General features: G+C 43.8%; 1 protein-coding gene across 1 annotated transcript in view; it reads left to right on the forward strand.

The window, feature by feature from the left end:
• Positions 1-8063: 8063 nt before the first annotated feature.
• CDH7 (cadherin 7) overlaps positions 8064-12474 on the forward strand; it is a 122095-nt gene continuing 117684 nt past the window's right edge. Inside the window, exon 1 of the mRNA XM_007105088.3 lies at positions 8064-8120. Within this exon, the coding sequence (XP_007105150.3) occupies positions 8064-8120 (57 nt within the window). The remainder of the gene's footprint in view (positions 8121-12474) is intronic.

Raw genomic sequence — 12474 nt, forward strand, 5'->3', positions numbered from 1 at the left:
ATATTCAATTTTAATCATTATAAATCCACTACAGTCCAAGCTATAAAAAAAAGTCAAATTAAAAATGAGAATGGCTACAACCAAATTCTTTTCTCATGCTTAGAAAAGCTATGAAATATAAACCAAAAAATCCTTCTTGACATCTGACACGCAAAATATCAAATAATTATGTCTACATGTCTAGGGGTTTTGGAATCCTGCATTGGATGTTGCCCTGCGGACCAGCCAGCATGCTTTCGTTACTGGGTTTAGCATCTTATTCCCCTACCTGGAGTTTGTCATGAGATGATGAACCAATCCCTTTAACCTTCCTGAATTTGAGCTTCATCATTGAGAAAATGAGGGAATATGCTTAAGTGTCATCAAAGGTGTCTTATGTAGGTCATTTCATGCATAAGGTATGGAGCCCAATTATCCTCCGTGACTGGTGGCAATTCAGTAGCTTACTGAGGCCCATTAACCCTTTCAGACCATGATTCGTAACCACAGATTTATTTGGAAGGAAATCTTTAAGTTCCTCACGATAAGTATAACACTTTCTTGTCAGCATTAAATGTAAAAAGCCCTAACTAAATAAATGTAGCATAATGAGGATTCATTTCCAGCACAATTTTTTCTCACACAAATACACAAATGCATTAGAAAATATCATGCCTTATTTTGTCCATAAGGTCTGTTTATGTTGGTCCTCATATACGACATCTGTCTCAATCAAGTTAGTTTTCTTATTTACTCTTTTGCAGTGAGAGGCCCTCGTTAATTTGGGGTGTAGAGTGACCATTTTGCCAGATGGGAATGAAGTGAAGGAAGGATGCTGGTTGTATCCCTTTTTAATCATTCAAGCCTAACAGTGAAAAGTGGAATCACTTGCAGATCAAAAAGATAATGACTACTTGAGGTATCACCTTTGGCACTGGAGTAGTTCAAGTTCATAAAAAGACTACTGCTCTTCTTAACCACAAGTATCTTCTAGAGTGGTGGTTCTTCAATATTTTATTAAGCGTGCTAACCTTCCTTTGTAGAAACTGGCTCATTTCATCTAATTTTTCTTCCTAAGGTATATAGTTTCCTCATATTTTCCCTTCCTGGATTTGCTTTCTGAATATGAGTTTAGCCTCAAAGTCACACATTCCAGAGAGCTGTACTCTTGGTTCCGTGCAGCTGCGGGAAGTAGGGTCATTCCTACACGCACGTTTTCTGTGTGTTAGGAGAACGCTAAATATAATTTAGTGGCACCAGCTATAAAACCTGGAAACCCCAGGGCAAGCCAGATCTCTGAGTCTGCATGCAGGGAACAATCAGTTTAGTGCACAGGCAGAGAAAGTGTCCCAGCACAAGCTGAACAAGTGAACGCATGCTTAGGGAGCCCTCTTTCTGTCTAGGTGAGCAGAGGATTCTGTATAAGAATCTCACTTTATGTAAACAACAAAAAATTCCCCTATTAAATCCCTTTGCTCCTTGGAGACTGTTTGAGGTTCTCTGAATATTCTCCTGATATTCTGCTGTCTCCTACTGTCTGTATCCTAGTCCTGTCCAAGACCCAAGTGAAAGGTCATACTGGCTTATGCTTTTAAGACTCTCCAGTAACAAGTGTCTTCCTTCTTCAAATCCCATACCTCACTGCTTATGGTTCTCTGAGTTTAGCCTCATCTCTCCCCTTTTTATAGTTCTGTATGTGCCTGGAATATTCCGTGGGGCCTTGGCGTTACTTTCCTTTTTAGCTCCTGCAATTTGTGGCATCAAACCCAGCAGACAGCACACACTCAATAAATATTTCTGAAATGAGTTTACTGTGAAAATCCACTTTTTTTTCCAGAAGATTCTCTGGTTTATCAGAGTGACAGAGCAACGTTTAGCAGGAATTTGCATTATCGCTTTTCTCTCTGACGGGTTTAGAAGGCTTTTATGGAACAACTATAATTCAAGAGACTGCACAGGCCTGGCTGCATTATTTCTGACAATTTTGATTTGAGCTGCTTTTTAAAAAGTAATTTGTGTTCCAACCATTGTAATTCCAGAGCTACAACTGCACATCAGTGGTATCATACGCTATTTAAATAACTAAGTGTTCCCTTGCTTTGGCGTTCAATACCAAATCCAAGTCAGATGTTTATCTGTTTGAGTTTGTTCGTCAGAAGGAAAATGTTGAGAAATTTGACATGTAGCAGCAGGAAGCTCCACTTCTTTAAAACGGTAACCAGTGACCCACAATATCTCAGATATTCTGAAGGCCCGTGGAGAAGCTTTGGCTATCTGGAGGATTCTGGAAAGATAGTCTGGGCAACTTCCTTTGCTTAGAACAGGGGAATAATGAATCCTTCACCCTTGCTTTCTGACCCCTCCATGCGTCATTTCGTTCCCATTTTCTTTCTGTGGGTTTTTTTCTAAATAGTTGGGGTAAGGAGTGTGCTACCTATAATCTAAAGCATAAGATATACAGGTAGGCAGATTTAAAAAGTCTAAAGTTGTTTGTTTTTCTGTTTAACCAATAGATCTTATTCTTCGCCGTGGAAGTTCTCTGTGCTGTGTATTTGAAGTGAATGGAAACCTCAGTACTGGTCCACGAGCATCATTGTATCACCTCAGAAATCTGAGTACCACCCACTGGGACACATCTACCTTATGATATGTGAGTTTGCAAAGGACTTTTGATTTTTTTTTTCCTTTCTCATTTTCCTTATGCTATCAAGGTTTTCCATGCTTGGCACTTTTATTGATTTAAATGAGATCTTAGTCCTGTGCTCTTACTCTGGCTCCTGAAAGGTCTGTTGCCCTCCTCCTCACCCTGGAGAACATTTAAGGAGAGACTTCCTGAGACCCCAATAGACAACCTTGCATTTTCTAACTTACTCCGTGCTGACCCTGCTCTGTGAATATATGCAGGGCCCTTTAACTAAGTAGTGTACTCGCCAAGGAAGTATTCATCTTTGGACAGACTGACTGCTTGGATAATGAACAAGGAGCCCTTGAGAGCACCTTAAGCAGCAAAATTGTATCATCTCAGACTTTGGATTTGTTCAGTCTAGTACCTGTGAGGGGCACTGTCACCAGGGAGATGCGGTCAAGGGGTGGGGGAGGGGTGATTTCATGATGCTAATCCTAGGCACACATCTTTCTTCTCTCAGTGATCATTTATGCTCTGTTATTGATAACTGCGTTCAAGAAATCTTCAAATCTATTTATATTTTCTGATTACATGCAAGGGATTTTCATACACTAGTGCCACAACTAGAGTCCAGGCCAATATTTTTCTCACCTGGATTTCTCCAGTAATTTCCTAAACACTTCCTCACCTTCAGTGCACAAGGCTGCCAGGGTGTTGCCTTCTCATACAATTATCATCAGAATTTCCCTTCGTAAAACTCCTTATGCTCCCGCATTGCTCTCATGGTACAATCCAAACATTTTCTCTGCCCATTCGATACTTTTTGTCATGTTATGTGCTTCTACACTTGATCTTGTGTGTCTACCTGATCACAATGCTCATCGCGGTGTATGGAGATGTATGCACCTTCTTATGTTCGCAATAGGTTGGAAGGTTCCTGAAGATAAGAACTACATCTTCGGGCTTCCCTGGTGGCGCAGTGGTTGCGCGTCCGCCTGCCGATGCAGGGGAACCGGGTTCGCGCCCCGGTCTGGGAGGATCCCACATGCCGCGGAGCGGCTGGGCCCGTGAGCCACGGCCGCTGAGCCTGCGCGTCCGGAGCCTGTGCGCCGCAACGGGAGAGGCCGCAGCAGAGGGAGGCCCGCATACCAAAAAAAAAAAAAAAAAAAAAAAAAAGGAACGTTGTGTTCTAAAACCCTAGACTAAGGATCACACGGTAGGAGTTTAGATTTACCAAGTTAGTAAATGACTGTAGAGAGCTAGAAATCTCTCCTATGAAGTCCTTTCTTTTCTAGAAAATGGAAGTATACTTAATTGGATGAAATAGATTGAAGAGTATAGACATACTCAGGAAAATTCTAAGCATTACATAATGAAGATACATTTTTATTATTATCCACACGTTTATATTGGGAGAGACTGTCACAGGAAACTATAAATGATCCGACTTTTTGAGAGCTTGCCTTATGTAACTGCTTCTTACCTTCTGCCACATCTATGTTTTCCTACCCAGGGCTCCCCAGAATTGCTAGAAGTGCTTAGATCTCAGTGATTAGCTTTTTTCTGCCCTCAGTTGCCAGATACTCAAGCCACATCTCTGGTTTTCGAGTAAGATCAGGATGGAATGAATATGAATATAATTGAATCAGCAATCTCATCAGAAACTTTGTACTTGCACCAAATCTGCTTTGGGAGATAAAACATGTAGAGAAATACTTTTCCACACCAACAGAAATCATGGCAAAGTTCTCTTACCTTTTCTGATTCCTCCTCCAAAATTCAGGTCTGGTACAGGTGATTTTATTGATTTAATCAAGAATGAAAATAAATTGAGAGGATTTTTTTAAGTAGGAAAGAAAGGGGGACATTTACCAAATTTGTGTACAGCATTATGTGACAGTGAAGAAATGAAACCTTCAACCGAGAGGATTTGTAAAAGATTGTTATATATAAGAATAGAAATATTAAAACAAATTTGAAAATTATATGGAAACATGAAATTTCACAAGCATATGTGGTTATGATTTACATTTGTTTTTTTAAAATTTATTTTATTAATTAATTAGTTAATTTATTTATTTTTGGCTGCGTTGGGTCTTCACTGCTGCGCACGTGCTTAAAACAAATTTGAAAATTATATGGAAACATGAAATTTCACAAGCATATGTGGTTATGATTTATATATATTTTTAAAATTTATTTTATTAATTAATTAGTTAATTAATTTATTTATTTTTGGCTGCGTTGGGTCTTCATTGCTGCGCATGGACTTTCTCTAGTTGTGGTGAGCGGGGGCTACTCTTCGTTGCGGTGCGCAGGCTTCTCATTGCGGTGGCTTCTCTTGTTGTGGAGCACAGGCCCTAGGTGCACGGGCTTCAGTAGTTGTGGCGCGCGGGCTCAGTAGTTGTGGCTCGCGGGCTGTAGCGCACAGGCTCAGGAGTTGTGGCGCACGGGCTTGGTAGCTCCACCGCATGTGAGGTCTTCCTGGACCAGGGCCCGAACCCATGGCCCCTGCATCGGCAGGTAGATTCTTAACCACGGCGCCACCAGGGAAGTCCATGACTTACATTTGTATTTCATGGAATCTTAAACATTCAGTAGCATCTTGGGATTTATCTCGTACAGTGACTTTGTATTTGTGTTTCTAAGAAAACAAGGTTCTCTAATCAACCAAAAGTTGTAGGAAAAGGATGCAAGAGGAGAAAGGATCAAAAAAACATGTCTTGTCCTTGAACTTGACCACGGTGTAAACTTGTGGAGCAATTCCTTTACTTGTCATTCCTAATGTTGAGCTTCCTCCTAAAAATAAAATGCAAACACTTTCCAGGGACCTAGAAGGCCCTACGAGACTTGTCCCTTCCCCACCACTCCAACATAATCCCTCCTGATTCTCCCCCTTGTGCTGTGTTCTCCGTTTCTCCCATATACGCGGCTCTTTCCGTCTGCAAGCGTTCGTCCTTGTTTATTCTGTCCAGGCCATTGTCCTTCAGAGCTTCTCAAGTCCAACTCATTCTCATCAACATGTCTCAGCTTAAGTGCACCTCCTCAGAGAGAGACCATCCGTGACCTCCCCAAACGAAAGGGTGTCCCTCACTTACTGTCTGAAGCATCCGCTCTTCTTACCCTTGCCTTCTACACTGTGCTCTCTAGGTGGAGAAGAACCTCGACCTTCCTCTGTGACGAACAGACCAGAACTAGTATTCTGGTTAACTCACCCCTTCTAGAATCTGTGTCAAGGTTACAGTTTAAGGATATTTTTTTAAAAAGGAAGCCAAGTAGCATGGAAACATCTGGTTCAGGATGGAAGCCCAAACTGGTGATCAATATTTATGCAGAGGCACAAGAAAATAAAAAAAATTGAGGACAATTTTAGAAACAGTAGGACCAAAATATCGTTTCAAAAAAAGGTCTCCAATTTTTTCCCTTTCTTATGGGGTGGCCATTGATTAGAACAAGATAATAAATAAATATGGTACAGTACCTGATTCCTGATCACACGCCATCTCTTACAGATGAAAGATCCAGGCAGTCAATGAACTGGTTACAAACAGGTCGGTGGGCTCAGATTTGTGTTAATGCTGGATGGGATACAAACATTCACTTCTGTATTCAACAAATATTTGCTAAGGGCTGAACATGCGCTGTGTGTTAATCATACTGAATATCAATCTTTGCCTTCCTGAAGCGTTTGGTCCAGAACAATTATAAGGATAGGTCCCATCCCAGAAGCAAATTCATTAGATGAAGGAAGACAAATGTACGTAAGGCCACCAGAAAAACGTAAAGTTCTAGATTGTGTAATATTAGCTGGAATAGTTGAGGATTTTCACAGAGAAAATCCTGTCAGAGTCCTCAAAGATGAAGCCAAGGTTTAATGTCTTGCTACCTGGAGAATGACGATGGTGCTGAAAGAGAAATACACTCTGGGAAATCCAAGGCGGTACCTATGCAGAGATACAGGTCTGTTCTAAACGTACCAAGTTTGGGTGATGGCTGACAGTTGAATGGAAATGGACCGTGAAATGGCCATCCAAGCAGACCTGGAGCTGGAGAGGTTTGGGGTTGGAGATATAACTTTTAAAATGAAGCAACTGTAAGTAAATAGCATAGCATGCGTGGTATCTGGAAATGAATAGAAGCTTTAAAAAGGCTTGCTGTTAGATTAGCATAGAATTCAATTTTAAATACTAACTAGATGAGAGGGAAAATGCAAGCTAAATGGACAGGAGGAGCTAGACTGGGGGGAGGGCAAGTGTGCCCGAGTGAGCAAGAAAGCAGAGGTGCTTACACGGACGAGCCTATGCCCACATGACCGGTATCTGGAGAATCACTGTTAAGGATGGATGACAGACGCAGGGCAAGTTCCACTGACGGAATGAGAAAAATGAAAACGAATGCGCTTGGAAATGATCTATTCAACCTTCCTAACCCCTACGACAGAACATCCATCTCGTCATCAGGCTGAATCAAGCACCAGAGCAAAGGAAAACGAAGCGTGCTCAACTCTACTGGCTGTGGCGCGTCCTAAAAAAAAGATCAGAGCCCCTTCCCCACCTCGCAAGGGTCCTCTCTCCCACCCTGCGCGTAAATCACACGCCTCGGAAGTTTTGCATTAGAGAGCCCAGCAGGGGAGGAAATTGTCTGCAAGTAGAGAAGGTAGAACTAGGGCAGTCCGAGGAGATTGAAAGGGCAAAACTATCACGCAAGAAAACTGTAAGTTCTGATTAGTTTTATGACTTTCCCTTCATGCCTCAGGAGCTCAATTGATCACGGCTTCCGCGACAGGTTGGGGGTGGGGAGGGGAGGTCGCTGGAAAAAATTCCCAAAACTCTCCTCCAGCTCCGCGCTGCCGATGCAAATACCTCGCCGAGAGATGGATGGGCTGCTGCCCCTCCTACTTTCACCGCTCCTCTGGATTTTCCTGCGAAGGACTCGGTCTGCACCGAGCTGTCAGGAGGGCGGTGGAGGAGTGGAGCGCGGGGGTGCGCGCGCGAGAGTGCGCGCGCGGCGGCGGAGCGGCTTCCTTGCAGAGAGCCCTCACTCGGGCTCCGGGAGGTGCCGGAGTCTCAGCAGCTCGCGGGTCCCGCCACGCACGGCGCTGTCTGCAGGCGCCCGCCGCCGACCACCCGCTCCTCCTCCGCTCCCGCCCACCTGGCCCGCCCCCGCGCGCCCTCTCCTCCTCTCCTCCGCCCGCCCACTCGCCCTCTAGCCCTCTCTCCGGACGCGCGCGCCCGCTCGCTCCGGACCTGGCGTCTGAGCCGCCCGGGGCCCGGACAGGGACCCCGCATCCTGCGCCCCAAGCCCCGCGCGGAGGGCTGTGATTGGAACAGGCGCCCGCGCCGGGCCGGCCGCAGCGGGTGCCGAGCGGGCGCCGCGGGTCCGCCCCGTGCGCCCAGCGGCGCGCGCTGAGTCCCGAGGCACCCGGGGGCGCCCGGCTGCTGAGCGCGCCCCCTTTCGGATGCCAACGACCGGGTGGCTGGCGCCGGACGCCGTGGAGAGGGCAGCGAGCCCCCAGGTGAGTTGGGGGGCCGGGGAAGGCGCCGCCGGGCAGAAGCGCGCCGTCGCCGTGCGCCTGGGGAAGCGGGACTCCTCGGCGGGCGGGAGGCGGGCGTGGGCATCCGTGTGGAGTTTTCCTGGCGTCCCCAAGTTCCTGCTCGGTGACCCTGAGCTGCGGCTCCGCCGGGCAGGGCGGGCTGGCGGAGCCTAGGGCGCGGGGCCCGGAAAGCCGGTGCTGATGGACACCAGGTGCAACGCGAGTTGGCGAGTTGAGGGAGAGAGCAGATCGCAGCGCTCTCCAGGTGAAGCGGTGCACGCAATCTGGTCCGCTCTCCTCAAAGAGGAGCACGAGGGACCCTCCTTTGATCTGGGATGGATAGGGGCAAAACGCCGCGCTGGCGGGGCGTCCAGCTTCTGCCGCGGTCTGAGACTGCAAGGGGGTGTGTGCCTGAGCGTGCGGGAGTCCAGCTGACCATCTGCGTAGACTCTGTGTACCTTTCGGAAAGGTGGAGCTCATCTAAGGGTGCTTTGCTTTTTCCTGTAATTAGTATTCTGCTGCTGCCGGGCATCCGCAGGGCTGGCCTCTACTAGGCATCCTGCCTCCCCTCCGCCCGGCTGTACCCAAGGCGTGCGTCGTTCATAGGGCGCCCTGCTTCTCTGAATGCTTGGTGGACTTCTTCGTGGGCACACCTGGTCCACGGCTGGTTGCGGCTATTCAGCCTCCCAGCGTGGATGCACGAGGAAGGACCTATTGTCTTTACTGGCTTCACGTTTTAGATCGTTAATCTTACGGATTTGTTAGATACAGTTCAGGTGAGTAGAGATTGGCACTGAATTCACCCAGCAGTGGGAAGATGGGAACCTGTGAAGAAACCATCAAGGATTGGGTGTCTCAAGGCTTTGGAGATGTGAAAATTGAACCACGAATATACTTAAAACGCCTTTTACCTTGCAAGAAATATCTTCTCTTTATTGGATCACTTTTTAAGTGAAACATCTTTAAGACTCGCCTTCATAATTCCTGTAATCAGGAAGGTATTCAGATTATTTTTCACACAAAAGTAGACAAAACTTTATGGGAAAAAAATAGAAAAAAATGTAAGTAACATGTGAACATATGGCTTGAGCTATGTGACAAGCATGCGTTAAAAAAAAATCAGGTTAACAGCACAAAAATGTGTATTTTAAGAGTTTAGGGGCAGTAGGAGCCATTTTTTTTTAAAGGAAAGTTTGTATTGATACACTGCCGGCGACATCTAAATAGTTTTACTTGTGTCTTTATAAAGACAAGTTGGTAGTGAAGAACTGAGGAAGAAAGTAATTGCATTGGAAACCTTTCAGTAACTCACCAAATTTACTTCTTTCCGGAAGAACTGGTTAGATTTTGTTTACAGAAGCTGCTTTCTTGTTACTATATGTAAAAGGCAATATATTAAGAATAATCTTCTTCATTTTGGGGCTATTTGGGACAGTATGAATTAAAATGCAAAAGAATTGAGGCAGGTAGTCAAACTGGCAACTTTGTGGAAGTCTGGCTTATATGCTAGTGTTTAATGTGGAGTCGAGTGGCAGAAGCAATTAGGTAGCGACCAACCTTAATAGTCTTATCTGGTAAAGCTAGCTGTGAAAGCTCGTCTGTGGAAAGAAAAATAAAACGATCATCAGAGCAGACCATCCACCTGCTAAAAGTCAGTAAGGTTTGCAGCCTTAATAGAAGGGCATTTGTGCACTTACAACGTGAGATGCTGTGATTAAGGGCTGCAGTAGGTCATTAGAATTGTGTTAACAATCAGCTGACAGGCTCACAGCTCTTCTTAAGTCCACTTTTATTGATTTAATAGCACAGAGCTTTTCCCTTTCTTATAAAAGGGTAATTGTAAAGCATCTGTATTACTGCAGTTTACCCTTGAATTGACTCTAGTTTTCAGTATCCAGTGAAGGGGAGAGGATGGGGAGCATCCTGAGTCGGCCACTGTTCAGCCTTCCTAGATCTAAAAATCCACCCACTGTGTCTCCTAAGACGTGATTTCTTTATTGGTCTCCCTATCATTCAGCATTTTAGTTTTTGTTTGTTTGTTTGTTCGTTTTTTTTTTTTGTTGTTTTTTAGGGGAAAGCTGATAGAAACTTCTCGGAATACCCACTGTGTCTCCTAAGACGTGATTTCTTTATTGGTCTCCCTATCATTCAGCATTTTAGTTTTTGTTTGTTTGTTTGTTCGTTTTGTTTTTTTTTTTTTTGTTTTAGGGGAAAGCTGATAGAAACTTCTCGGAATGTATACTGATGTGAGGAAGTGAATACATCTTTGTGTCAAGCCCAATACTTTCTTTGTCAAATCTTTTAGAAATCTTTTGTAAAGTACCATAAATTGTTCAGTGTGTGAATTTTTATGCCTCAGTGGTTCCCTCCTCCTTCGATTTTATAAGGTTTTGCATTTAGTGCCTTAGTAGTTCCTATCACATCATGGTTCTCTCTCACACGCAAAAAGGTTAGTTACTTGATTGGGAGGCTTCAAAGCCTTCTCTTAAATTGGCAGTATCAGAAACTTCTAAAATAACTAAGGCACCTTCGTGAATTGCAAAGGGATAGTGATGGGAGCTTCTCTCCTTAGCAGGAAGGACTCACTTGCTTCTAAATTAGGTGATAAAGGGGAGCTGAGGACAAGGAAGGCGTGTGATCAGCGTCCTGTGTGTGACCATCTCCTCAGCCTCTGACAAGCAGAGCAGATCGAGCTGTAACCGGCAGCACTTGAGTGCCTCCTCTGGGAATTTGCGGGTTCTGCAGAAAGATACCCCTGCAAATATTTCCCCCTTGTTCTGCAAGACTCCTCACTGACAAAGTTATCAGTGCAAACGAATATGCAGACATGCACGTCCTTACATTCATTTCAGATTATACTCTAGATTTTCATTCTGGTAGAATTTCTTTTTGGCTGTTTCGCTAAATGTTTACTGAAACGCGATGCCTTTTATTGAAGTCACGTAAATCTTACCTGGCTCAGTGTAAATGCAAGGGTAAATTAAGAGTGAAAATTGATCCCGCTGAGATATGTTGTAAAAGTACAAAGAAACAAGCCCGTTAAATATAATTTTACCGTTTAGATATTCTATAAATAGCTCAGAAGGACTGTGCTTTGTCACTTTCTTTTTAATTTATATAGGCTTCTTCTAGTTAATTGTAAACTATTGTTCCTCTTTCTTTTTCATTCCTTTCACCCAGGGCAGAGGTTATTTGTGCGTAGTTGAAATTGATTCTGTAATCCACTTAGAGAAGTTTTCATTCCCCGTCTGATAAGCAGATGCAAACTACTACGGGGCTATGTGATTCATTTCCAGGACCCCTGCCTGAATCTTCAGGCCAGTTAACGGCAAGAAGTTGTGGTCTGTGGTTGTAATGTTATCTGGCCCAGGGAGCTAATGGGTTTGATCACAGTTTCTTTACGTGAGAAGTCACATATCACAGAGGGTCCCCACCCTCACTAATTAAAATGTAAAGAATTATACCTTTTAAGTACAAAAGAAGAGGGCTGTTTCATCAGCATTAAAATTATTGAAGTTAATGCTAAACTTTAAATGGTACAGAGATGAAACAAATGATAGTATATTTCTATAGTAAAAGCTGGAGACGGCAATATTAAATCTAGAATGATTCTAATGGGTACATTAGGAACGGAGAAGCATCTCAAAATATAGGATTTATAGCAACAACTAAATCACCATACAATATGCATTCTTATATCCTAAGATATTTTCCTGAGTTGGTACCCTGTTTCTAAAACAGTCAATGGACTATTATTCAAATTTCACTGGAGATACTTAACTCCCATAGTGTTACAGTGTAGTAGGAGGTTATTATTAATTATTGATCGCCAGAGTTGTTTAGAGGGGAAAAGTCACGCTTAAAGTTGGATACTGCTCACTTTCCATTGTTTGTAACATATAAACATACAATCCTGAGCAAGAGATTCCTTTCCCCCTCTTATTCTTACTCTGTCCTGACCCTTTTGGATGGAACCTGATGGTCTCCTACTTTGAAAATTCAAACTCATGGTTATTTCAGAAATTTGAGATCTACCTACCAAAAGATCAAATCTACCTTTCCTGGCTTTTGGAGAAGATGATAAATTCTAAAGGTAATAAATTAGAAAGATCTTCATTATCAGAATGAGAAATATTTAACAAACACCTTAAATGACCTTTGCAATCCCAGTCCTATCAGTAACTAGCTGTGTGACCTTGGGCATTTCACTAGGATTCTGTAGACTTTGGTTTTGTTAGTCAAGAAAGAAAAGACTGCCTTAGGTTTTTCTAATGCCCATTCCAGTTATGTGGTCCTTGAGGAATCTTCAAACATCAGGAGCAGTGGGTTTGGGGAC

Source organism: Physeter macrocephalus, chromosome 19 (genome assembly GCF_002837175.3).
Source record: "Physeter macrocephalus isolate SW-GA chromosome 19, ASM283717v5, whole genome shotgun sequence".
Taxonomy (NCBI): domain Eukaryota; kingdom Metazoa; phylum Chordata; class Mammalia; order Artiodactyla; family Physeteridae; genus Physeter; species Physeter macrocephalus.